The sequence below is a fragment of the Cydia amplana genome, chromosome 3 (genome assembly GCF_948474715.1).
Source record: "Cydia amplana chromosome 3, ilCydAmpl1.1, whole genome shotgun sequence".
In the NCBI taxonomy this organism is placed as follows: domain Eukaryota; kingdom Metazoa; phylum Arthropoda; class Insecta; order Lepidoptera; family Tortricidae; genus Cydia; species Cydia amplana.
In genome coordinates this window covers 4,704,644-4,732,446 of record NC_086071.1, presented here as the reverse complement: position 1 = coordinate 4,732,446, position 27,803 = coordinate 4,704,644, and the positions used below count along the sequence as shown (strand labels likewise).

At 40.1% G+C, this 27,803-nt stretch overlaps 3 protein-coding genes across 4 annotated transcripts in view; 2 read left to right on the top strand and 1 right to left on the bottom strand.

The window, feature by feature from the left end:
* Window positions 1–257: 257 nt before the first annotated feature.
* LOC134662894 (RISC-loading complex subunit tarbp2-like) lies at window positions 258–10,311 on the top strand. Of its 2 annotated transcripts, none has more exons than XM_063519200.1 (7): window positions 258–356; window positions 584–671; window positions 2,759–3,010; window positions 3,589–3,807; window positions 5,378–5,507; window positions 8,721–8,851; window positions 10,156–10,311. In XM_063519200.1, exons 2-7 carry the CDS (start codon window positions 591–593, stop codon window positions 10,288–10,290), a joined length of 948 nt encoding a protein of 315 aa, XP_063375270.1. In that variant the 5' UTR covers window positions 258–356; window positions 584–590; the 3' UTR covers window positions 10,291–10,311. The 2 variants fall into 2 exon arrangements, with proteins under 2 accessions (XP_063375270.1, XP_063375271.1); XM_063519201.1 differs by having other exon boundaries at window positions 264–356; window positions 5,378–5,489.
* Window positions 10,312–14,871: 4,560 nt separating this feature from the next.
* On the bottom strand, window positions 14,872–16,854 carry LOC134662390 (double-strand break repair protein MRE11). Its single transcript, XM_063518602.1, has one exon. The coding sequence runs from the start codon at window positions 16,764–16,766 to the stop codon at window positions 14,907–14,909; it is 1,860 nt and encodes a 619-aa protein (XP_063374672.1). The 5' UTR covers window positions 16,767–16,854; the 3' UTR covers window positions 14,872–14,906.
* Window positions 16,855–24,738: 7,884 nt separating this feature from the next.
* Window positions 24,739–27,803, top strand: part of LOC134662648 (tyrosine-protein phosphatase 10D-like) — a 63,745-nt gene continuing 60,680 nt past the window's right edge. The window contains exon 1 of the mRNA XM_063518921.1: window positions 24,739–25,144. Within this exon, the coding sequence (XP_063374991.1) occupies window positions 24,953–25,144 (192 nt within the window). The 5' untranslated portion in view covers window positions 24,739–24,952. The remainder of the gene's footprint in view (window positions 25,145–27,803) is intronic.

Below are 27,803 nucleotides of genomic sequence, written 5' to 3'. Positions count from 1 at the left end.
CAGATCTTGTCAGTAGAAAAAGGCGGCAAATTTGAAAAATGTAGGCGCGAAGGGATATCGTCTCATAGAAAATTTGAATTTCGCGCCTTTTTCTACTGACAAGATTTGGTTGACCAGCTATAATAAAAAAACCGTACCTTTTTTTATCAAAATCGTACCTTTTTTGACGTACGACCGTACATAAGCTGGAAGCGCTCTGGCAACACTGACAAAAACAGCAAATTGACAGCAAATGCTACAAACTACGAATGTTTTAGTTATCATTTTGCAACTTTCATTTATTTAACTAAGTTTGCTTATTACAAGCATTTATTCCGTGAAATTCTATTGATGTGACGTTATACTGGTTCTACCTAGTAAGTACTTACAACTAGTGTTATTCCAGAAAACGTATGTTATGAAATTCATTGCAATCGAGGACTAAAGGCAGTCGACCCGCCTATCGCAGGTTATGTCTTTACACAAACAATAATCTCATTAGATAAAGGTTAATCAGCATAACCGATTTTGAATAAGAGACTATTTAATTTTTACTTGCTGCAACATGAAACTGTACTGTATACCTAAAATTATTGTTTTGCAGAAACAAGATGATGAAAACACCGATAACTGTCCTGCAAGAGCTTATGGTGAAGTTCTCGGAGTCTCCTGAGTATGAGTGTGTTGCTCAGGTTTGTTTTTGACTGGTATTTGAAAGACTCACTTTATTGTGATTAAAATTTCCCTACCCAAATCTTCAAAACTTGTCTCGTAGTAGCAGAAATACTTTATGAAAACAAGATGTTACTTCCAAGTTATTCTTTCATGTCTCATGCCTGAGAGCTATAATAACCATAAGTGGGCGTTTTCTAAAATAAATATCGAAAACCTGATTCTCACAGATCCTGGTGTTTTTGGGTTCTTTCAACTCAGAATCACTAGCATAATCAATTCTGATGATAAAATAAAATGTCCCAAAAATTTGTATGAAAATTGTACGTTCCAGTTCCACTACGTCACGCACATACAAGTGATTTTTTTTTTCTTTTTAGGGTTCCGTACCCAAAAGGGTAAAAACGGGACCCTATTACTAAGACTCCGCTGTCCGTCCGTCTGTCACCAGGCTGTATCTCACGAACCGTGATAGCTAGAAAGTTGAAATTTTCACAGATGATGTATTTCTGTTGCTGCTATAACAACAAATACTAAAAACAGAATAAAATAAAGATTTAAGTGGGGCTCCCATACAACAAACGTGATTTTTGACCGAAGTTAAGCAACGTCGGGCGGGGTCAGTACTTGGATGGGTGACCGTTTTTTTGCTTGTTTTGCTCAATTTTTTGTTGATGGTGCGGAACTCTCCGTGCGCGAGTCCGACTCGCACTTGGCCGGTTTTTTTTTTTCATATCAAAACGTGACGTAATGGAATGGACATTTTGGGACATCTTTTTTTAATGGCAGGATGGAGAAAGCTGTCGATTCTGAGTAGAATGAGCCCAAGAACGTCCAGATTTGAAAGAATCAGGTTTTCAATATCTATTTTAGAAAACGCCCAAGTCTCTATGTTGTAGCCCTGTCCATTCTGGTTCTATTCTGTAAACTGTATAAATTATAAACTGAAATAAATGTCACATACTAAAAAAAAGTAAGTAAGTGGCTGGTGAGTGTTCTAGTGGTCAGGACATTAGCCGCGTAAGCTGAACACGCTAGTTCAATTCTGGCCTCCGCCACCAGAGCTCAGCTTAGTCACTTTTTCTTGGGTATATTATATCTATTTTCTCCAATATGCTCGGAAATGTTCACCTTATTGTACCAAAAATAGTACGGGAAGTTATTCGTTATTGTCAAACTCTAATTTAAAAAAATCAACCTATCGCTGTCCTGTTCTAGCGGACGGGAATGAAAAAAACACTACAGTAATGACTTATTACTGTAGTGTTTTTTACTTTTTAAAAATTAAAAACGCAAACAGCCAATTATTATAGCCGCGAGCCGCGTCTACACGACATCAGCTATCATTTCAAGCTATAGGATAGAGTGAGATAGTACGATAAACGACCTTACTTGTCTCGTTCTTACAAGACCGTTGTGCTCGTGTATGATCGTGCGAATACTGCTTAATAATAATAAAATCAAAGATTATTTTTATATTTTATTAAGGATCTCCATCCGTGTTCATAAAGCTTATATAGTTTGTCAAAGGACTTTCTCATTTCAAACATAGACAGAGAGAATCATACTATCTTTGTCTTACACTAGTACTAGCACACGAAAGTAAAGGATGGGTATAGTTCTTACTGACTGACAAATTGGTTTGACCAACTATATTGCACAGTTATATTGAATGAACGAATATTGAATGGTACTGACTGGCAGAATAAGTTTGTACCCTTAACTTTTAAAAATTAATTAAAGAGGGAAATTGTTTTTGACATTTTTGATATGAAGGTTCGATTTGAGTGATGCTTGATGCTTAAATAAATATTATTTTACCTTATTTCCTCGCATGTTTGGAGAAAAGCACTATATGCTCGGCAGGAATAGCAATTCGTGGATTCGTCTTCTTTGTCGACACTCATCCACGAATTGCCCTTTCCCGGCCTCTGCAATAATGTACTATTTAGTTTATAGGTATTTTACAATTATTAACTCTTTGCTACCACTAATGTAATAAGATAAAAGAATTACTTCATTTGTAAAAACCAACACAAATACAATAGAAAACAAAAACTGCCACCTGGTGGCGTGATGCTGGCTAATCTCGGCTTGTTGTTGACAGTCAGGGCCGCAGCACTTAGCCGTGTTCGAGTACCGCTGCGCGGCGCGCGGGCACGTGGTATCCGCCACGGCGCGCAGCAAGAAGGAGGCCAAGCAGGAGGCCGCGCGGCTCATGCTGGCGCGGCTCGCGGCCGCCGGGCTCAACGTGCCCGCGCCCTACACCGCGCCCTGCGCGCCCTGCCCGCCCGTCGCCGGGGATGGCGATGCAGTTGCCGCTGGCGGCGGCGCCAGGAGCTACAAAGCGCTCCTTAAGGTACCAAGGGCCGTAGCCAAGATGATAAACGCCAATCGAAAAGTTCAAATGTATTAGGACGAAATATGCGAAGTTACATGACGTGGCGTATTCTATAAAGTATCATTACTTGTATATTTTTATATGTATGTTTGTGCCCTGGGTGCCATTAGATACTTATACATTTTCATAAAGGGGGAAGTTTTCTACGAGATAGATAAAAAAAATATTTCATTGAAAAAGACAGTAAAAAGACAAATAAATAACTTATGAACTAAATATATCTATGAATAATACTAAACACGAGAAATATGGGAAGTTTCACTTGGTATAGATAAGGTATCTTTTTTTAAATTAATATCTCACCTCGAGTTCATAGGGTCAGATGTGAAAAAAGTCAACTTTTCAGGAGAGCCAAAACAAAATAGGCACTTTTTTGCCGTTATTTCTAGTGATCGTGTAATTTCGCTCGGTCAGGTGTTTGATGATCGGTTTGACCTTGATTTGTGTTATTAATTCCATCTTGTCAAGCGTGTCTTAATTCTGCATGAAATAGTGTTTATTCTGTATAACATAATATTTGTGATATGTTTGCGCAGGAGCTGTGCCAAGAGTACAAGTTGCCGGGGCCCGAGTACACGCTGGAGGGCGACACGGGCCCGGCGCACGCGCGGCGCTTCACGGCGCGCGGGGCCGTGGGCGCGCACCAGCGCGTCGCCTCCGCCACCACGAAGAAGGCGGCGCAGCAGCTCGCCGCGCAGCAGCTGTACCAGTACTTGAGGGAAAACCTGGCCAGGCTCACTGAGGACTTTGTCGAGGTGAGGACATTCTGCCTTCCCTGGTCGTGACTCAACTCGCTACCCGCTCGGACCTCGGGGAGAGCCCCCGGCTCCCTGAGTTGCGGCGGTTTCGTTCAGGGGACCAATTTTTGAAATTCGACCGCTTGATTTCGTGTATTTCGTTCTGTAATATCTCCACTACTAGGCATGTAAGTTCTACTAATAGAATTGAAAACGAGTGGTCAATACCACTAGATTCCCAATTTCTATCGCTCGAATTTCAAAAATTACCATTTCGCCGTTTTCCACCGATTTTCGAGTGACAAAATCGAGCGATCGAAATTCAAAAATCGGCTCCCTGGTGAGGACATCCTGCCCTCAGTGCGCGCGCCGCGCTTCTCTCCGCCACCACCAAAAAGGCAACTGAGGGCCTACCGCGAACCACGTTCGACGTGTTGCTTCTCTGTCGCACTTGTAAATTCGTACTTAAGTGCGACAGAGAGGCAACACGTCGAACGAGGCCTTCTGAGTACAGTCGCCATCAGAAATATCGGAGCGGCCGAGGTGCTCAAAAATATCTGAACACGCACCTAGCGCCCTGACAATAGAGGCGTGTTCAGATATTTGTGAGTACATTGGCCGCTCCGATATTTATGATGGCGACTGTACATGAAAACTCGTCCCTGACGGCAACCTGCAACGGCACGAAGGAGTTTACACGATGATCGATGTCTTAAAGCAAGAATAGAGTCACCGGCGCTTGCAATGTAACTCAGTTAGAGTCAGATTGTTTACATTCTTTATCCCATTTCGTTGGGCTTGCTTTAGTTTAATGTATGGTGAATGAACTCGCTTGTATTGTGAGTATATCTACTAATATAATCATGGTCTAATAAAACATGGTCTTCTCTTCCCAGAGTGTCACTTGCCTACGTCACAATAACATTGCCACTTTATTTCAACATAACATGTTACATGGGTACATTATATCTATGGTTAATAAGTTAAAATATTTCTTTATAATTTTATAATTTTCATTTATATGTATTTTATCTTAAATTTTACAATAACACGTCATTTTTAATTATTCGTTAGCATTATCTTCCGATTCACGAAAAAAATTTCAGACGTTCGGGTAATTCTGTTTACACTACTGGCAACACAGGATAGCGCTGTCACATTTGACAATCCACCATTTTGTCCCTGACCGTCATCCTTGTCGAACGCGTGTTAATTGTTATTTCCTTCTCGCTCAGTGTCAGCAGTCGCAGTGTTTTCCAAACTTTTCACGTCGTAAGCTTGTGAATTAATGTTTTGTTACGAAAATGGTTGGCTGTTCTATTCGGAACTGTAAGAGTAGGAGTCAAAAGGGCAGTATAGATTTGTTTTATTTTACTATGTTTCTACATGAATAACTTAAAATTAATGCCGTTAAAATAATTTTCACCGTTGGTTAAAATTCTCCCACATTTTAAAGTTTGAGAACCTGTAAACAGCATGATGACGTAGGCAAGTGACAGTTAGGTCATTCGCGAATCTCGGAAGAGAGTACCAGGCGGAGTATATTATTATAGCATGTGTAATCTATAACACGCTTCGTGTCGTGCAGGAGGAGGCGCTGGCTCGGGCGCACGAGCGCGCCATGGAGCGCTACGTGGAGGCGCGCGCCGACGCGCCGCACCGGCCCGACCTGGCGCAGCGCGTCGCCGACTACCACCTCGGTCTGTTGCTCCACCTCGGTACTGTCCCACTGTCCCACTAACTTGCATGCTTGTTGGTTGCACTTTGCAAAAAATTGTTGTACCTAGGGTTGCCAGATGGTCGGGATTCGGCGGGATTCTCCCGATTTTTAGCATGTGTTCCCGATTCCCGACAAAGTGAAAATTGTCCCGAAAAACAGCATCACGTTATAAAACAATAATTTCAAGTTCTGAACTGTCGTCGAGCGAACCAGCGAACCGCGTCGAGCCCGTCTGCGCAGAGATTGGGCAGAGCAGCTGACCTAGTGCCAATAATGTAAAATATCGTTGTTTTTATTATAATCAATTTAATTTGAATGGTTCATTTTCCCGACTTAAGGCCCAAAATCCCGAAAAATTGATACTTTTTCCCGATAATAGCGCCTTTTGATCTGGCAACCCTAGTTGTACCCCATCTGTGAACTGCACTCTCCGGTTGAAAAGTAGTCTAATTTGTATTTGTTTCGTTTAACACATAATAATGTGACTGGAGACAGCAGTGAAGCCAGACACAGTCACAGTATAGGACCCGTGCCGAAAAAATCATCTCGGAAAAATCATACTTTACACCCAGCTGCAATAGTGCATGGTCACTTTATGAATGTGTCCATGTAGGTACTTATGCAGCTAGTTGTCCCCATAGCTCATACATATACCTATGTTACCTATTATGTAACAAATATGGAAATTTTCACAGGACCTCGGTGGGGCGTAGCTAGATCCTTAGATTTTAATGGGAGTGCTTTCATTTTGATTGTGTTTGGTCTTTGCATTGAGCAATATTGCGGGTTTGCATGCTTCATTTTAATCGAGTGGTTCTGTGTGGGCTGACTAACAATCCCTGCTAGTTCATGTGTCCTGCAGGTTCAGGCCTGTAAAGCATGCTTAAAATCCTAGTTATCAAGATTTTACGATATATGCAATTAAACCGATATATTAATTGGTGATATGCTGATATGTCACGCATTCATTAAGATAAAGTGAGTCCTACATTCATCGGACCGAGACCAGAAATTAAGATTATATTTTTTCACCACACCAGCTCGCAAAGGCTTACTTTGCACTTCAAAAACCGATAGCAAAGTTGCATTTTATTCACATGTGAGGCAAAGTAATCAAATGCAAATTTTGAGTTGTTTTCTTATTTTTGCTGGTAGAATTTACTTGTAAATGATGATTTTGGATGATAAATATTTAATAACATTCATTTGAATTTGATTTTGTTTGATATTTTACATTTAATATTTGCTTCGGGTTGGTGTGGTGAAAAATTTTGTGTTTCACTCGGGGGCAAATTTTGTTTAACCCTCGTGCTTTGAAACCCTCGCAACGCTCTCTTTCGCTTGCTGAATCTGAATCTTTCGCTTGCTCGGGTATCAATATTAGCAGGAGCGGTTATACAACAACTTTGCCCCCTTGTAAAACAAATAACTATTGCAAAACAGAACATAATTTCAAATTGCATTTTAATGTCAGTAATTCCAAAGATTTATGCCTAGTAGCAAAGATTTATTGATTGGGTAAGATGTGTAAAGTTGAAGACAAATTCGTGCCTGGAATTTGGCAGATGATGCAGATGGCGCTGTACGGCCCCGTACATAATTATGCCGTTACTCCACAGATCTAAGACAATTAACAACATTTCACATTTTCAAGTGGGCTAACGTAAGAGAATTAAATTCTAAGGTACACCTATACGTGTTTTTTATTATTATTTTGTATTATGGTAATGACGTCACACTTCCAGTTTACACTTTTTCTGAGAAATTTATGGAATAAAAATACTTATTACCTACATACAGGAAGCATGTTTACCGAAATGATTTTTGATTTAGCCCACTTTACAAATTTTGAAATGTTGTCAATTCAAGTGTGAAGAGAAGCCATCAGGTGTATGAACATCAAGAGTGCGACAGAGGCAGCCTACGAATGAAAATTGTATGTACCAAAACGTATTCTAGTTAGCAGACTGGAAACTACGAAAAGCTATATTCAAGCGATAAGGGCTCATTTAGACGGTGTGAGAACTCGCATGCGAGTTTCATTACAATGCGTCATTTGATCGGTCGGCTGAATTGGTGTAACCTCAATGGTCCGCAATGGAACTAAAATCGTATACGAGTTCGCGCGCCGTCTAAATGAGCCCTAAGGTGGGGTGCCGTGGGCGATTATATCTTGTAATATATGTATTGTTACAAATGCGAAAAATATTCGCAATCGCATACCTATTATTTCTAAACTCAATACTTCTAATGAGTCTAATGACATTTGAAAGGGTTATTCCCACTAGTTACCACCAAGTTGTTGCCTACCAGTGGTAACTACTGGGAATTTTTTTCCCACCTTTTACCACTGGTAACTACTGGGAAAAATAGTTACCACCAAAAATTTGTTAGAGTTAAATACTAATAAAAACAGTATAAATACAGAGTGATTTTGAATTACCTAAGAAAATCACTTGAAAAATAATCTAAATGGATTATTAAATTTATCCTTACATATAATTATAGTTTTTGTACTAATACCGGTTAAACTGTTTCAATATTTTTGGTCACTTAAAAAAAGGTTAAGGCAGTTTACTAAAACACAAATCGACTTAATAATTATTTATTAAATTACTCTATATTTATATTATACTATTTATACTGTTTTTTATTATACTATTTATACTTAAAAAAAAGGTTAAGGCAGTTTACTAAAACACAAATCGACTTAATAATTATTTATTAAATTACTCTATATTTATATTATACTATTTATACTGTTTTTATTAGTATTTGACTCTAACAACATTTTGGTGGTAACTACTGGGAATAAAAGTTACCACCAAACCGAGTTGGTGGTAACTACTGGAAATTATTTTTCCCAGTAGTTACCAGTGGTAAAAGGTGGGAAAAAAATTCCCAGTAGTTACCACTGGTAACAACTTGGTGGTAACTAGTGGGAATAATCCATTTGAAAGGGTAAATCATCCCGATTTTGGTCGCACTTTTAATATTTGACAGCTAATCTTTTACATTGCTTAGTTATATAAAGTCAACGTTTGAAAATTCAATTTCCAGAACATACATAATTATATACTATAGGTATATAGCGCCGTCTAATTTAGTCTGTTAAACCCTGAGCACATAATTTTCTTAAACTTCTAAATAAATAAATCACGGTTATATAGTTGCAGTTTTTTTACCTACATGTACTCTATATATTTCGCAGAGGAAGAGAAAGTGAACCTGGGCGCGGACGCGCTCGAAGCCGCCTCGCCAGACGCGGAGCCCGAGACAGCGCTGCAGGCGGTCGCCGGGGCGCTGGGCCTGCGCGCCGAGTGGCACTCACTCCCGGCCGAGGTAGCTAACATCTTCAATAGGCTAAACAAATTTTTAAGGTTCCGTACCCAAAGGGTAAAAACGGGACCCTATTACTAAGACTCCGCTGTCCGTCCGTCCGTCCGTCCATCCATCCGTCTGTCACCAGGCTGTATCTCACGAACCGTGATAGCTAGACAGTTGAAATTTTCACAGATGATGTATCTCTGTTGCCGCTATAACAACAAATACTAAAAACAGACTAAAATAAAGATTTAAGTGGGGCTCCCATACAACAAACGTGATTTTTGACCGAAGTTAAGCAACGTCGGGCGGGGTCAGTACTTGGATGGGTGACCGTTTTTTTGCTTGTTTTGCTCTATTTTTTGTTGAAGGTGCGGAACCCTCCGTGCGCGAGTCCGACTCGCACTGGGCCGGTTTTTTTATTAATGGTATCGATCCGGTTTGTTTAGTGGATCGATCGTCTATATGCCCTATATGCCTATATGGTATCTATTGCATCTTGGCAATACAGAAATTACAGTCAGTCCGATGTTCGTACTCTACGTCTACGCACGAAACGGTTGAGGATTATTATTTAAAATACATATGTTTAAGGAATACAATTTTATACAGTCTTTTTGAGAACGGTATAATGACATTATGATATTTAGTAGTGATGTACCGACTATAGTTTTGGCCGACTAGCCGACTAATCGGCGCTCGGATGGCCAATTAGTCGGCTAGTCGGCCAAGTTCATAACGTTACCTCCCGATAAAGATTACGTTCGTATGGCAACTGTAGTAACTTTATCCAAGTTCGCATGCATTAGAAAAACATTTGTATGCTCAATGCGTCGTCGCGCTTTCAATATCAACTGAAAGATGTTCTGTGCTACTGCGACGATACATCCTATACGTGAATTTAATATGAACACATGCTCATTTTATATCCTAAATACGTATTTGAGTAAAATGGGCACGTAACATTTGATTAATCTTGGCTTTTTATTTTATTTATGTCCTGTTTTCTGTAATTAACCCCTGGAGCGCCCCAGAATTACCGTAGTATGGAACTCCTATACTAGTTACTAGCACACGTGTCTTGTTAGGGCGCTCCACGGGTTAATAATAGGCCGACTAATCGGCCTTTTTTGCCGACTAGTCGCCGACTACAAATGTGGCCGGATAGTCGGCTTTCCCGACTAGTCGGCGACTAGTCGGTACATCCCTAATATTTAGTTATAATTTAACCAAAGCGTAAAGGTTGGAGCACACCTAAAAGCCAGGCACCAGACCAAGAAATTATTCTTTAGATATTCGTCTAATAGTCATTCGTGTATCAGGGAGGCTCGCTGACGCTGGTGCGGCTGGCTCCGTCGTCGCCGCCGCTGGTGTTCTGCGCGCGCACCAGGGAAGCGGCGGCGGCCGAGGCGCTCGCTTACCTGCGCCTCACCATGAAGTTCAGGGATCAGAAGTGAACTTGTACCTGTACGACGCTCGTTTAAGAGGTTTATGCAGGACCGCTTCTAAATACAAACGTATAAGTAGTGTCATTCACGATGACGTGACAAACCTAAGGGTATGCGCGCACGGGCAACTTTTGTCGCCGCGACTATTTTGTCTCTCACGTCAAGTCTATGGGTTAGTATGGAAGTGCGCACACGTAGCGACGCGACTCGCGGGAGACTTTTTTGTCCGCGGGTTCGGAGACAAGCCCGCGACGCAACTGTCTCCTTCCCTATTGGTTTAAATGCTAGTGCGCGCACGGGCGACAAATAAGTCGCCGGCCGGCCAGATGCCACTCGACCGCCGCGGCGAGAGCTTGTATGTGTACGTGTACGGATACGCGCCCGCATTCAATAGGAAGTAAAATGCCGGTCGTAGAACATGATAATCGATAATAGTAGGCTAATTGAAGAAGTGGAATGGAGACCTCTATATATTTTGTAATAATTATTTATTAAGTAGAATCCTTTATTTAACTTAAACAACATAGTCATAATGGATGCACCCAATATTGATTATTTCGACGTTTTCATCGGTTTTTTTAATACGAGTGCAACGACCACAGCCGTCTCTTCGCAATCCATGTTGATGACTGAGTAGAAAAAAGTCGTTTTGCTGTCGCTCTCGTGCGCGCATCACGGCGAGGAGGCGATTAATTTGTCGTAAGAGACAAATAAGTCGCCTGGCGACTAAGTTGCCCGTGCGCGCATACCCTAACCTTTAATAGCATGACAATACGAACCAAAGCACGCGTCTTCGTGAATGAATCGATCTATAGTCGCGAACGCGAAGTCTGGAGCAGGTTCTAAATCGACCCCACACTTCGCGTTCTGAATGGGCACTTTAAAAGGCCTCGGAGTCGCCAAACGCCGTCGCCGTCATTTGTACCTACTTCGCAGTAGCATCAAGCGGTGTCCAGACGGGATGATCAAATCGACCGATTTGATCAGAAATGAAATTGGCGTCATTCTCCAATTAAAGTTTTATGCTGATATTTGAGAGCCCTCTAAGTTAAATAAAATGCTTCAAAACGAAAATACTAGCGTCACACAAATTGGTAGGTATTCTTGTCCGCACGTCCTGATTTGATCGGACAATTTAATCAATTGGCGAAAAATTGTCTCGTCTGGACTCCGCTTCATAATTATTGTTAGAATACATTTTGCATATTATTATACTTCGTTGCCTCTATCCTCTGGTTACTGATTGGTGATGCTTTAATCAAAATATTGTATGTACAGTACCGGCCAAAAACCTTTGTGGTTTTTTTTGTGAACATGTTCAGTATAATACCTATATGAATAGGGCCACTTATACCTATTCTTTTTTTTTTCCTATGCTATTTGAGTGCAGCAGTGGGAAGTGCTAGGCAAAGGCCTCTCCCTTTGATTTCCACGACTCCCAAGCCTCCGGCCAGTTGTCCAGGAAGCTGTCCAGGTCATACGCTACTACAGCTGCTAGCTGTACAGGTTATACTAATTCTATTTGTATATACAGGGTGTCCCAAGAAGTAGTGATATACTGAAGCTGGGAGGTAGAGGACCTAGAGGGCTATCTGAATCACCCCCATGTATGTTCCGCGATTTTTCGGAGTTATGATTTTTTTTAATTTTTCACCTATCGCCGAGTACGATGAGATTTTTATTTATGGTGACGTGAATTATTGCTGTAGGTGCTTGATTTTTTTGTGTGCTAAGCTGATAGATAGGCCAATTCAGAATGGTAACATTTACTATCGTTAGATCTTTGAATGGAATTAAAAAAAAATTAATGTCAAGAAAGATAAAATTACCCAGTATGGTCACATCTCCAAGGGCGCTTAAAAAAATAAAACATACTGGGTAATTTTATCTTTCTTGGCATTATTATTTTTTAAATTCCATTCAAAGATCTAACGATAGTAAATGTTACTATACTGAATTGGCCTATCTATCAGCTTAGCACACAAAAAAAATCAAGCATCTACGCAATAATTCACGTCACCATAAATAAAAATCTCATCGTACTCGGCGATAGGTGAAAAATTAAAAAAAATCATAACTCCGAAAATACGAAAAATCGCGGAACATACATGGGGGTGATTCAGATAGCCCTCTAGGTCCTCTACCTCCCAGCTTCAGTATATCACTACTTCTTGGGACACCCTGTATATCGTGTAGTCATAAAAATCGATGTTATTAGTTATTAAGGTATAATCTTGTTAAAATATCGTAAGCCTACCACGTAGCTTAGGCGGATGGTACAGTTACGTGGTGATTTTCTATTATTTTAAGTAACTATGTGTAAGACAAATACGTATGAGTGAAACTAAAACTGAATGTTATCTATAGAAATATAAGAAATGTTTATATATCCTATTGTTTCTATTCCTCATACCGAAATTTAACATACAGAGCAAATTTTCTTTTAAAATCAAGTTAAACACCTCACTAACTCGCTTAAAAATAAATGATCTGCATGCAGTCCGCATGTTACTTGTAATACTTGTATACTTGGGTACATAATATAATATAATATATTTATTTATATATGTATTTATGCATGTTTATTTATTTGTAATTTTATATTGCTGTTATTGTTATAATATATGTGTAAGTGTATAATTAGAATATTGTTTAGAATACTTAACTTGATTTGTGTTTCATATTTCTTCTCTTAGTCTACAATCCTGCACTAAGTATAAGTTTTTTGTTTGATCCATTGGTTGACTGGTAGAGAATGCCTTAAGGCATTAAATCCGCCATTTGTACAATTTTTATCGTGCAATAAAGTTTAAATAAATACCCCCTGAATGTTTGTCAATTTACTTATACATATATAAGGTACCCTTGTTTCAGTGTTATTTTAATAGCAGAGTCCATGACTTCTAGCCCCTCTACTTCTATAAATAAAAGCGGCCAAGTGCGAGTCGCACTCGCCCATGAAGGGTTCCGTATTTAGGGGATTTATAAAAAAAACTACTTAGTAGATCTCATCAGCTTCCTCGCGTTATCCCGGCATTTTGCCACGGCTCATGGGAGCCTGGGGTCCGCTTGACAACTAATCCCAGTAATTGGCGTGGGCACTAGTTTTTACGAAAGCGACTGCCATCTGACCTTCCAACCCAGAGGGTAAACTAGGCCCGTATTGGGATTAGTCCGGTTTTTCCTTCACCGAAAAGCGACTGGTATATCAAATGATATTTTGTACATAAGTTCCGAAAAACTCATTGGTACGAGCCGGGGTTCGAAACCGCGACCTCCGGATTGCAAGTCGCACGCTCTTACCGCTAGGCCACCAGCGCTTCTAACTTACTAGATCTCATTCAAACTAATTTTCGGTGGAAGTTTGCATAGTAATGTACATCATATATTTTTTTTAGTTTTATCATTCTCTTATTTTAGAAGCTACAGACATGACGAATCCATAAGGGTTCCGTTTTTTGCCATTTGGCTACGGAACCCTAATAAAAAGTACACTCACTTTTTCTGAATGAACTCAGAGTGAAGGTGTGAATAGAGCAGTATCAAGCACTTCAATAACGAATGAGAAATAAAAAATAACATAATGTAAGATAAAGAAAATAAAACTTTTTTGTATTTGAACTTAGAAATTATACGATACACAACAAAGTTTTGCAAGATACGCTTCAGCGCAATCTATAATTGAATACAACCGGTTTTGGAAAAACATTTTGACTTGGAAAAAAACAATACACTCCTTTTTTGGGGCAGTCGCGTAAAAAAAGACAACACATCTTACAACATGCAACTCAATCTCGAAATACATGTAGATGTAGAAATACAAGACAAGTAGGGGATTACAGGACGAATTTATACAAGGAAACAGCAAGCTTTATCTTGTTCTACTTACCTGTATTTGCCTGTATGCTCACCAAGATTAGCGAATCAGTCGCTCCGGTGTGTGCTTTCTTTTCTCGCTCACACACCGGAGCGGCGTGCGGACTGGTATCAGTGTGATAACATAAATCATACTTGGCTTCTATTAATGGTTAGTTGGTACGTACTTAAAGTTAAGTACATAAGTTACTTATCTATCTTCAAATTTGAATTAAAGAAAAGCTGATTTTGCCAGTCATCAAATTATTTATAACAATTGTAACTAATAGAACCTGACATTTATTTTCACTTAAATATTAAGCTTAATATACACATAAGCAAACAATTGTTGGGCCTACAATCAGTCATAAGTATAGTCTAGTTGCACACAAAAATACTGACTTGGCTCGTTTTACATTTCATATTGAAGATTTGTGAATGACGGTTGGTGATGATTGGTTGTACAAAACTTTACAAAAGTGCTATTCTTTGCAATGAATCTAAAATAACATAACCAAAATAAAAATAATATGAATTTGACAATAATAACTTATAGTACCTATTAGAAATCGTTAATACAATGTATTTTATAATATGTTGACTGTAAAATAGCATGGTAAATTGTTGTTAAAGAAAGTTTGTGCAAACGGGTCTTAAACCACTTGCCGCGATGCGGTCGCGGAGTGATTAATTATTATAAAAGAATAAACTGGACCCTTTTGTTGGAATAAGGTAAATAGTCAGTTATTTATGTCGACGACGGTATTAGCTCAGTCTGAGTCCTCGATACTGGAAGAGTTGCGCGTGCGGCCGGCCGCGGCGCCCGTCAGCCACGCGGCCTTGGTGGCGGCACGGCGCGGCGCGCGACGCTCTGGCTCCGGCGTCGGAGCGGGCGAAGGCACCGAGCGCGCCGGTCGGCCCCGCGTCGCACGCGGTCCACGTCCACGCGAGCGCGTCGCTTTGGCCCCGCGTGACGTGTTCGACTGCTCCAATGTCTCATCTTCGCTCGAAAGTACCACTAACGTCTTTGTAGTCGTTTTGCTGGTTGCGCGCGGTTTAGTTTTAGGCGCAGGATCCCCCACGATGTTCAGGTCCACGAGCATCTTCAGCTGATCAAGATCGGTAGAATCGAGCACATCTTTTGCCAGCCGCATGCGCTCCATGATCTCGTCGTCAGTTTCGGCGGTGGAATCGAGCAGCGCTTCGACGGCGCGGCGCCGGTGCGCGTCGAACACGCGGCGGAACACGCCATCGTCGTGTTTGAGTGTAAAGTCGCGCACGGCCTCGGTAGCGGCGCGTGCGCTCAGCACGGCTGGCTGGCGCGCTGGCGGCAGCGCAGCGTAGTATGCGGCCAGTAACGCCTCCACATCGGCCGCTTCATGCGCCGCGTGCGCCACGTCTACCTCTGCCATTTCCTCTGTCTCCTTTCGCTCCCTGTACTTTTTCTCTCGCTTCATTATTAAAAGATCATTTGGATTAGCAACCTGTCCAGTGAAATTCTGACCAAAACGCATCCTGTTAAAATCCTGGCTTGGCCGCTCATAAAACACGCTCAGCCTCACAAGTGGCAGGGTAGGTTGTTTGGGATGCCCGCTGCGGAGATTGTTTGCCGCTTCAATGGCCTCGTTCACTTTATTCTTCAGAAATTCCTGCACTTTCTCATGCTCGTTGACCTCTTCCTCCCCGAGGTCCTCTTCAGAGAGAACTATGGTTTTAAAGATGAATGGTCTCACAGTTTTAAGCGGAATTGGGGTAACTTTGTAGTTGGTTCCATGGATTTCCAATAGAGCACAGTGCTTCTGCAGTGCCTCTCCTGCAGCTAGAGATGTTGCCACTGTACTACCTGGCTGCACCACCATAAAATTATCATTCTTTTCTCCCTTGATTGGGAACACTAGACTGTCATGTTCATGACCCCAGACCACCAGATCCAGGAATTTTGGTAGCACTTTTTCTGGTATAAAGTTACCTGGGCCCCGGTCCGCGCGGTTCTGGTGCAGGACGAGCATATTGAACCAATTGTTGCTGTCGTCCACCATCTCCATTTCAACTTTCTTTTCTGCAAAAAGGCGTGCAAGACGCTGGTCTTTCAGATGGCTGAGGCCATAGAGCGCGAGCTGCGTGGAGCCCTTGCGCAGCAAGACAGGCGAGATGCGCACGCGCGTGTAGTCGCTCCACTTGCCAAAGTAGTTGACGAGCCCTGTGATCGACAAGATGTCCAGCGAGCTCACGCTGCCCTGTCCTACGGGGTCATCATGGTTGCCGTGGATGGACAGAATGGGAAACGACACGTTGAGATTGGGATCCTCGTAGTTTATGTTACGTGAGAAGTTTTCGAGCTGATCTGACAGCAGCTCGATGCGAACCGGCTTGTCACCGAAGCAGTGCTGCCGGATGAGCTGCGTGCACTTGAACATGCAGGCGGGCGAGGGTTTGGCGTGGTCGAACAAGTCGCCACCCAGGAGCACGAGGTCGACGTCGCGCGCCGCCGCCTCGGCCAGCACCTCCTCGAACGCGAGGAAGCTGTCCTCACCGCGCACCGGGTCGCTTTCTACATGGCCCAGGTGAATGTCCGAAGCTATTAAGATTTTTAGCGTATTCTCAGGGTTCCACGTGTCGGTATTTAACATCTTGGTAAGTTATTTCACTTGATTGATACTGTAAATGTAAATAATGTATCAAGTCGACCCGCCAACGCCAAATGTCACAATTTGCTTGTTAATTGATGGCGTCCCGTCCCTTCCTTGCTCAAGTTTGGCACTACTGGCTTTGGTCCGGATTGTGACCCAAGAACCCAGACGATGATCCCTAACAATGAATAGCATTTTATAATGGAGCTTACAAAATATCGAAAGATTATAAACATAATTTGTACATTTAATTATGTAAATATTTTTGTCTACTAAACGACTATACTACGCATACCAAGGTTTTACTGTGATAGACATAATTCCCAAGTACAATTTGGACCCTTGTTATTCGTCAGTCTATAGTCCATCCGTGCATCCGTCCATCATCCGTTCAATTTCCGTCCGTCGATGTTTGAAAATGATAAAATTTATTCCTGAATTTGAACTTTAAGCATTATAATAACTTTATTTTTATTTTACCGATTTGTCCACGTAATTGCTTTTAACAAAAAAATTATAAAATTTAACGCAAACAAGTTTCACAACGAATTTGACATTTGACTTGACGTAGGGTTGTAATTAGTTGATTGAGTATCGATATTGAATAACTATCGATAGTCATAATAAAATCCTTAAACCAGAGAAAGAGTTGGTCAAACCAATTTGTCAGTCAGTAAGACCCAGGAAAATTATACAGATCCTATTAAAGTCCGTCAACCAAATCTTGTCAGTAGTAAAAGGCGGCAAATTTGAAAAATCGCGGGTTAGCAACACTGTGTTCAAATAATTCCAAAACGCGTGTTATCAGTGTTTTATCTGTGGAATGTGGATCGTCAATGACAGCCGTCACCTTATTTGTTTTCATTTGGTTTTCATTCTGAATCGTTTCTGTTTCAAGAGATATTTCTGCTATCACCATTAAATACCAATACATTAAATAAGAATAAGCAAAGCTAAGGGGCCTACAATGTACAATCATGCTCGTTGATGGTAAACATTACTAAAAATGGAGGTTATGACAAGTACTGGAAGAACTCTTTCGAACTTTTAAGATTATGTTGTTTTTTTGTTTTAGGGTTAAAAGGCATAAATAAAATGAAAACGTATGCCTAAATCTATCCAACAAGACCATAAATTGTGTCCTGGAAACCGTCCATAGGCCCACATGTCTAATATTTTCAGCAATCAGTTGTGACTATTTACAAAGGTAAACCTTTTAAACAGTATTAAGAGCCTTGATTATATCGCCGTTCTTTCGCAATATCTACCTAATCCATACATGTTTGTTGCAGGATTAAATCTTGCCCAATATAAGGCGTTCGTAGTAGAAAGTATCTCTTCAGACAATACTTACCTATGGCGGTTTATATACGTGTACAACGCAACCAAGTCGAAAAGTGCCCCTTATCTTATTTACCTTTAAATTAAATAAACACCCAAATATCAGTTGTTTTATTTTTAATATGTATATTGTACAATATATACCAATCAAAAAAATTACACAGGTATGTCATATTCATTCAGAACAGTACACTAATTTACATTAACAAGTGGCATATTATATTGTAAATAACAAATATATGCACTATCTAATTATCTGCATTTTGATATGATTTTATTTTAGTATAGGGAGTTGTTTTTGATATCTTCAAATTTGTTCATCATTTTGATTAACATTGTTTTAACATCGCTTTTAAATTGTCCGTCCATGTTTCAATTTTTTTCAATAAACCGCGAGTGACAATTTGAATTGACGTACGCAGGGCGCGCTCAGCGGAAAAAAAATCTTATGGTTCGATGTACATTGCTGCTTTTCTTAGCGCAATACTGCTCTTTGAGTGTTGCCCTACTTTAGTTTGCTTTACATTGCTACTGACAAGATTTGGTTGACGGACTATATTTTGGTTGCTATAGTCCGTCAACCAAATCTTGTCAGTAGCAATGTAAAGCAAACTAAAGTAGGGCAACACTCAAAGAGCAGTATTGCGCTAAGAAAAGCAGCAATGTACGTCGAACCAAAATTTTTTTTTCCGCTGAGCGCGCCCTGCGTACGTCAATTCAAATTGTCACTCGCGGTTTATTGAAAAAAATTGAAACGGACGGACAATTTAAAAGCGATGTTAAAACAATGTTAATCAAAATGATGAACAAATTTGAAGATATCAAAAACAACTTATATTGTAGTGCTTATATTCTCTTTGTTCCCTATCTATGTCTTCTAAGTTTACTAAAATAAAATCATATCAAAATGCAGATAATTAGATAGTGCATATATTTGTTATTTACAATATAATATGCCACTTGTTAATGTAAATTAGTGTACTCTTCTGGATGAATATGACATACCTGTGTAATTTTTTTGATTGGTATATATTGTAAAATAGGATTACATATTGAAAATAAAACAACTGATATTTGGGTGTTTATTTAATTTAAAGGTAAATAAGATAAGGGTCACTTTAGCTTACACTATAATTCAGGTCATTATTTGAAAAAATATAATGAAGTTACCAATGTTACCGGGTCACTTCAACCAAGCATAATACTCTGTAGTATTCTATTGCATCTTTGTAAATAGTCACAACTGATTGCTGAAAATATTAGACATGTGGGCCTATGGACGGTTTCCAGGACACAATTTATGGTCTTGTTGGATAGATTTAGGCATACGTTTTAATTTTATTTATGCCTTTTAACCCTAAAACAAAAAAACTGAACATAATCTTAAAAGTTCGAAAGAGTTCTTCCATGTACTTGTCATAACCTCAATTTTTAGTAATGTTTACCATCAACGAGCATGATTGTAGGTACATTGTAGGCCCCTTAGCTTTGCTTATTCTCATTTAATGTATTGGTATTTAATGGTGACAGCAGAAATATCTCTTGAAACAGAAACGATTCAGAATGAAAACCAAATGAAAACAAATAAGGTGACGGCTGTCGTTTTTTTTTTTTTTTTTTTTTTTTTTTTTTTTTTTTTTTTTTTTTTTTTTAATGGCGTTTATTACAGTAGCCAGTGTCATGTCGATATGTATATAAATCGAAAATTTAGAAATTATAATGAGATAATTAATAATAGTTGCTGATTTCAAAAATGGTATATATCAAAGTTTCAATTTATTAAGTTCACAGAAAGAAGCTAGAGCTAAAAATATAAATTTGTCTTTGGACTTAATCAATTGTATAATAGAAGTAGGTAAGGAAACTTTAAGGTGAAAAAGATCCGTATAAAGATAATCATGATTATATAAAGGGCATGCAAGAAAAATGTGATTTAAGTCACCTTCCTCCTGCCCACATTCGCACAGCGAGGAGTCTCGACTATGGATTTTTTTCAGATGGACAGGAGAACAGCAATGGCCCAGTCTCATTCGAATAATTATGGAACAGAACTGTTTTGGGATAAAAATCCTTGAGAACCAAGGTTTTCTTGGTACATCAGGTTGTACAAGGTAATAAGATTTGGTTCGGGATCGATTAGCGGCAGTCCACTTGGCCGACCAGGCTTGGAAAAGCCAACTAGAGGCCAGAGGGACTAAATCATAACAGTAGTTCCTGAAAGGCGTTTTGTCACCGCAAACCACGGCTTCCTTAGCTACCCGATCAGCTCGTTCATTCCCTGAGACCCCTGAGTGGCCCGGAACCCAGATCAAGGCAACCTCAAACCCCCTTTTTTTACAAATTAGAAGATTCTCCTTAATTTGGAGGATAATTGGGTTGTGGAATTTTGACGAAAACGGGTTAGATAGTAGTGCTTGTAGACAACTACGGGAATCTGAAAAGATGATAGCTTTCTTAAGTTTGAAAAGAATAATAAACTTCACACTCTCCAAAATGCCAATACATTCTCCAGTATATACAGACGTTTCAGGAGGGCATTTAATTTTTTGTACTATGTTATATTGAGAGTGGAAAACTCCTACTCCCACACAGCCAGTTGGTGATAATTTAGACGCATCACAGAATATAGTGTTCCAGTCATGCCATTCGCGCGTAAGGATCTGGCGGAGGTACTCATCTGCATGAGGATCATTATGACATATGTCGAAGTTTAGAATAACGCGGGGCTGGTAAATGATAATCTCGTAGTTAAATTCATACAAAGGTAGTCGGCGGGTATGGTAAACTGGATCTTTGAGAGTTTGAAACTTTCTTAGGCTATTCACAAGACAGGGTAGGTCAAGACGATTAGGGGCAGACACTGCTTTAAGGTCATATAAACGGTGAATGATAGGATGATACGAGAATTGTAGCAATCGGAAAAAATAACTATCCGCTAAGAATTGACGGCGCAAAGCGAGGGGAGGCTCAACACACTCTACCTGCATAGCCTTGATTGGGCTAGACCTCATTGCACCCAAAATAATTCTTAGGGCTTTCGATTGGATTAGATCAAGTTTTTTCAATCCAGCTTTATTCCCTGGTATCAAGAGATGGGAGCCATAATCTAATATGCTTCGAACAGTAGCATTATAAATTAGTTTCAGGGAAGTAGGATGGGAACCCCACCAAACTCCCGCTAGGCATCTGAGAGTGTTAAGTCCACGTTCACATTTTTTAACTAAATATTCAAAGTGTAGGTCCCCGGTTAGTTTAGAATCTAAATTAATTCCTAAAAATTTGTAGGAGGGACGGAAGGGAATATTAGAATCGTTGATCGAAACATTCAAATTAGGCAGGGCTCTTTTACGAGTATAAACGACTGCACAGCATTTAGAAGGAGACAGGGACAGACCATTAGTAGAGAGCCAGTTATTTAAAGACTGAAGTGACATGTTGATAGACTCACTGGCAGAAACTAGGTTTTTATTTGAGGAGTAAATTAAAAGATCATCTGCATATTGGAGTACGTGGCAGTCAGAAATAGACCGCTCCAGGTCATGAGTGTAAAAATTGTACAGTAGGGGGCTCAGGACAGATCCCTGTGGTAATCCGCGCCAAACCAGTCTAGAAGGGTTGATGTGAGGGTCTTTGCCCCGGAATGTAACTTGCCTTTCGGAAAGTAGGTTGCCCACAAGACAGGACAATCTCGCAGGTATTCTCAAATTACGGAGTTTTTCTCGGAGAATGGAAAGTTGAACATTGTCGTAGGCAGCCTCGACGTCCAAGAATACTGCAAGAACCGAAGCTTGTTTTGAAAAAGCTAGTCTTATATCCGTTGTGAAAATAGCCAAGCTATCAATTGTACTTTTACCTTTTCTAAAGCCATATTGAGATTTTCCTAACAATTCGTGGTTTTCAAGAAACCATTCCAATCTGTTCTTGATAAGATGCTCTAAAATCTTAGTTAGAACGGACGATAAGGCTATAGGTCGGTATGATTGTGGGTCATTTGGGTCCTTACCTGGTTTGAGAATGGGCATTATCAGTTGAGATTTCCAGGACCGAGGGGGCCGGCCCGAAAGTAAAATAGAGTTAATTAGGCCAAGGAAGTAATTAAGGAATCGGTCACCAGCTTTAGCAATAAACGAATAGGGAATACCATCATGTCCTGGGGCGGAGTCTTTTACCGCTCCCAACACATTCCTGAGCTCCACAAGTGAGAACAACTGATCTAGGGGGTCAGATGAATGATTATTCAGCAAACCTATAGTGGAGTCAAGAACCCCAGGAACATATGGAGGAGCTATTTTGGTTAGAAAAGATTCAGCCCATTGTAAAGAATTTGGGTAAGGGCATTTACAAGGGTTATATGATCTTCTAAATTTTCTGATATTATTCCAAACAATTGTATCTGGAGTAGAGGGACTTAAAGAGGAACAGAATGATTTCCACCCTTCAGACTTCTTATTCTTAAGCAAGATTTTGGTATCCGTCATGGTTTTTTTCAGTGAATCAAAATTCTCATTTGACATATTTACAGCATACTCCCGCTCTGCTCTTTTTCTAGCCCTGATAGCCTTAGAGCAGTCACTGTCCCACCACGGGGGAGAGGCCAGTTTGCCAACAACTGTGTTTTTAAGGGGAAAGACCTTATCCGCAGACGTCTTAATGGCTGCAATTAAGGCGTCGGAACAAAGCTCTATAGAGTGTGGAGTGATGGGAGGAAGATGTAACGTCTCATACTCTAGACGTTTTTTGTAACTATCCCAGTCTGCGTTGTTGATATTATATATTAGAAGGGGATAGGTTATTGAGGGTCTTTTAGAGGAACCAAAAGGAAGACACAGTAAAATAGGGAAATGATCGCTTCCATAAGTGCTGTCCAGGACTTCCCAGGAAATTCGAGATGCAAGAGAAGGAGAGCAAAGGGATAAGTCAACTGCACTGGCTGATTGATTAGGCAGAGAGCGTCGGGTGGGTGAACCCGAGTTTAGGAGGCATAAGTTGCATTTGTCCAATATATCTAGTAGAAACTGTTCTCCTAGAGCGTCATCTTTTTTCTCACAACCCCATAAAGCATGGTGGATATTAAAATCCCCAAGAACAATAATAGGTTGGGGGAGGGGTTCTATTAACTTCCTTAGAGACTTTAGGATGTTAGAAGAAGGATCAGGAATATAAAGGGATAAAAATGTAATGCCTTCCACACGAGCACAAGCTGCGTGGAAATTAGGACTATTATTAGGCAGTGAAATAGGTAAGTAGGAAATATGGTCTCTAATGAAAAGGGCACTTCCAGCACAGCCATCAGCCCGGCAATCCATCAGAGAACAGTAACTGGGGATTTTGAAATTGGAGTTTTGCTTTAGCCATATTTCTGATATGGCCAAGATAGCTGGATTGTATTTATTGATAAGGAAAAGTAACTCTTGTTTTTTATTGTTGATACTGCGACTGTTCCACTGAAGTATTACTTGATCCATTATGCTTTAACAGAGATGAAATAAAAGGCGCTACGTGGGAAATCAAAGAAGGGTTAGCCAAAGGGCTGGCGGGAGAAAAAATTTTAACGAAGGAAGAAATCAACTTTATAATCTCTGAAACTATGAATTGTTCCTTAGGGGGTGGTTGATTAGGGAAGACCGGTCTGGATTCGACAACCGGGGCCCTTGTCAAAGCATCATGAGCTCTTTTATCATACCCTTTTTCTAGGTGAGGAGGCGTGCGGGGTTGACGGAAAATAGTTTTTCTATAAGACTGCGGTTGGGGAGAAGAAGAGCAAGAGGCCGCAACATTGGCGTAAGATTTGTGAGAGACTTTAGCATGATGATTTGAGGCTTCAATGTAGGAGATATTCTCCTCCCCCATGGTTTTTTTAATGTTTGATTGTCTAACAAATTCGGGGCAAGATTTGCTGTTGGCTGTGTGACCTGCCCCCAACCCCTGAGGGCAGATACAACAGAATGGTTGAGGTTCACCATCGCCGTTACAATTGTCCCCCTGATGAGCACCTCCGCAGCGGAAGCATCTAGGGAGAGACCTACATTTATCTTTCGAATGACCATACCGGCAGCATTTGTAGCATTGGATAGTAGGGAGTTGATATTGTTCGACCACTAGAGAGTTCAGACATAAAAATACCCTCTTAGGGTTCACGAATTTCACGATCCACATTCCACAGATAAAACACAGATGACACGCATTTTGGAATTATTCGAACACAGTGTTGCTAACCCGCGATTTTTCAAATTTGCCGCCTTTTACTACTGACAAGATTTGGTTGACGGACTTTAAATAATGTAGATTGTGCCAACATAAATGATAGTGATTAGTACTCTTATAACGATACATGAATCTAGTATAACTGGATTGGGCATGAGTGGTGGGGATAACTGACAGAACGGGATAGTCTTATGTATTTTTCAGTAGGAGTTGCAGAGAAAGCGCTATTATTGTTTGTCCTTGTCACAGTCTCACATCTTGTTTTATTCCCCACCGTAAATTGACCACCGTGATTGGTCGAATTCATTTGTTGCCCACCATAATGCGACGCTATGATTGGTCGAATTTACATGTTTTGTCCCTCACGGAGGCACGCGTAGACCACTTCTATAGGATACTACCTTCTATGTAACGATACAATAAGACATCGATAGTCGATGTGTTTATCATATCGATGATTGGATCGCACGCGCAGCCCACGATAACAACCTGTCAGGTAGACAAGGCAAGACAGTTTACCTTCCCGTGAAATGGCGTACGACAATAGAATCGTATTTTAGTGTTTTCGAGACGGATTTGTCGTGCAAACGGCTGCTGCGCGATGATATGACATCAGTGTGCTCGTACTTAGATGAATTACAATGCGATTATCATGTGGATGTGTCGGGTGTGAGGAAGAGAAAGTGTCGCGTGAAACGTTTGAGCCTTCAATGATGTGGATGAGGTCGTTTGCGCAAGCGACGGCGGAGCGCGGGCGGGCGGTCCCGGCGCGGGCGCGCCTGCTGCGAGCGCTCCCGCCGCCGCTGCTACTGCTGGCTCTGCTACTCCTTGTGGTCAGTGCACTTCTACCACTCATTACAATATTACAACATATTAATATTTTTAATTTAACGTCTTCCAAGGTCTATTGTTCTAGAGACTGGTACCTTACAACCAGCTCATATGCCTCGTGGATTTTTTCTCACATTTGCTTATGTTACGAATGTAAACAAAATTCATAGTTGACAAAACAAATTGTAAACAAAAACAATTTGTTTTGTTTTTGTTTATACCATTAACAACAAACTATACATGGTCTGATGGTAAGTGGTTGTCATAGCATGTGGAGGCTTGCAACACCCCTGTTGTTACAGTTATACTTTGAGTTCAACAATGTTTGAAATTTGAGTATTGTCTCTTATTTATTTGTTTACTTAAACAGTCTGGCATAATACACAGAAATGTATAAATGGTATTCTCTACCAATAAACCATAGGACAAGAAATCTTTCTTGATATCTATCTAAAGTGGTAAAAAGAGAAAAGTTAGATCAACATTTTTATTATTATATAACCATTAACAATTTCTAGATAGTTCTTGTAGGTAAGTTTAACTAAAATACAAATGCTTTTTGACATTAAAGCTGCAATAAATATGTAAACCACAAACTAGATGATTAACCCCTCATTTCCCAGGACCTCTCAAATCCATACAATTCCGACTCCTATTGGAGCCACTGGGATCTGAGAGGTTAAAACATAAATAGTGGGTATAATGTCTCAGCAGCATACTTGTTTGGCATTAGTCATGGTGGCACTCCATTGTCATGACAGATGGACTTGTGTCAAGACACTAGTGCCACATGATACCCGTGAATATTTTGTCACACTGAGGCAGACAAACATTGTGGTTCATAAATATTGTTTGTCAATTCGAAGTATGTTTATTAATTGAGGGTCGCGTTAAGTCTTTTTGCCCCCTCCTGGTGCTGGCAATGTTGTAACAAATTCTCAGTCTGGTAAATAAACATGTGTACTGTATGCATGGACTTTTTTATACAATAGTACATTGTACCTACAACAAGGGGGGGGGTAAGCGAAATTTGGTAAAGAGTCTATAATTCTGCCACAGGCGGCAGGAGAACAATTTTTTTTTCACACCACCTATTCGGAAAAGAGCTTTTTCTTCCCTACTAGGAGGGATCAAAGTGGCACTTTTCCTCCCTGCTAGGAGGGATTAAAGTAACACTTTTCTGTTCTAGCACACTATTTTTAAATTTTTTTGCACATTATTTTTTTAGCTTAAATAATCTGTTTAAGCATCAGATTGTGTCAATACTAAGATTTTTTTATTTTCCTCATAGTTGGTGTGAAAAGCAGAATGTGTCACACGGTATCAAAATTCTTTCGTCTTGGGCGTCAACAATTGGATCCCTCATTACGCTCAGAATTCAACTTTATAGAATATTGTAGAATCCATCACTTCATTCAGGATTCAATGTATGCCCTTGACAGAAATATATCATTTTGATCCCTTATAATACAAACTACTATTACTTTGCATTCAATTAATTGACCAGTTTTTAATGAACGAAATAATATAACGGTTTTGTAACGATACTGGTTCAATACTGGTTCCTAGTAGGGTTGCCAGATGGTCGGGATTTGGCGGGATTCTCCCGATTTAATAGCATGTGTTCCCCATTCCCGACAAAGTGGAAACTGTCCCGAAAAACAGCTGCACGTTTTAAAACAATAATTTCAAGTTCCGAACTGTCGTCGAGCGAGCGAGCGACCCGTGTCGAGCGCGTCAGCGTTATAAAAACGTCTATGGGCAGAGCAGCTGACGTAGTGCCAATAATGTAAAATAACGTTGTTTTTAATACAATTACTTTAATTTGAATGTTTTTTTTTCCCGACAAGTCTCAAAATCCCGAAAAATGTATTATTTATCGCCATAAATGCGCCTTTCGATTTGGCAACCCTAGTTCCGAGCCCTGCCTTAATCCATATCCAACCATATATATTTATCCATATTCCACATATTCCATTACTGTATGAATTAAGACCTATCGATACGTAATATAAATTAAGTCTAAAGTCTATTTTTTTATTTGGTAGACTAAAATGACATTTCATAGTATGAAATGACATTTTATGTTCATACTATGAACTGTCATTTTAGTCTACCGAATAAAAAAATAGACTTTAGACTATGATTCTTACATTTCTCATTCTTTTTCTATTAGAAAATTGACAAATTCGTTTCATTTCCCAGTAAAATGACCACAAAAAAGTCAGAGAAAGAAAGAGAGAAATGTTCTTACTATACGAGTCGAGAAAAAGAAACCACAAATAAAGGAATTAATTAAACTAATCTTTTAAGTGCTACCTAAATTATTATTAATATGTCATGAAAGCTATTCACGCCTTGCAGATTGAGAACTTGGACGACTATCTATTCTGCCATCTGGCACTTCGCGGGCTAGACAGTCATTCTCGGAAATTGTTTGAAGAAAGCCGCGATCAAAATGAATTACCGACTTTCGCGGAATTAATAAATTTTGTGAACAAACAAATAAAAGTGTTGGAACATACTTTTCCTAGTACTAGCTCCCGGACTATAAACCATCAACAAGTCAAAGTGAAGTCACCTGTCAACTTCACACAACCGAGTCATAAACCTGCCAGTTTCAAATATTCGAACGCGACCTCGTCTTCGCAAAAGGTTGGA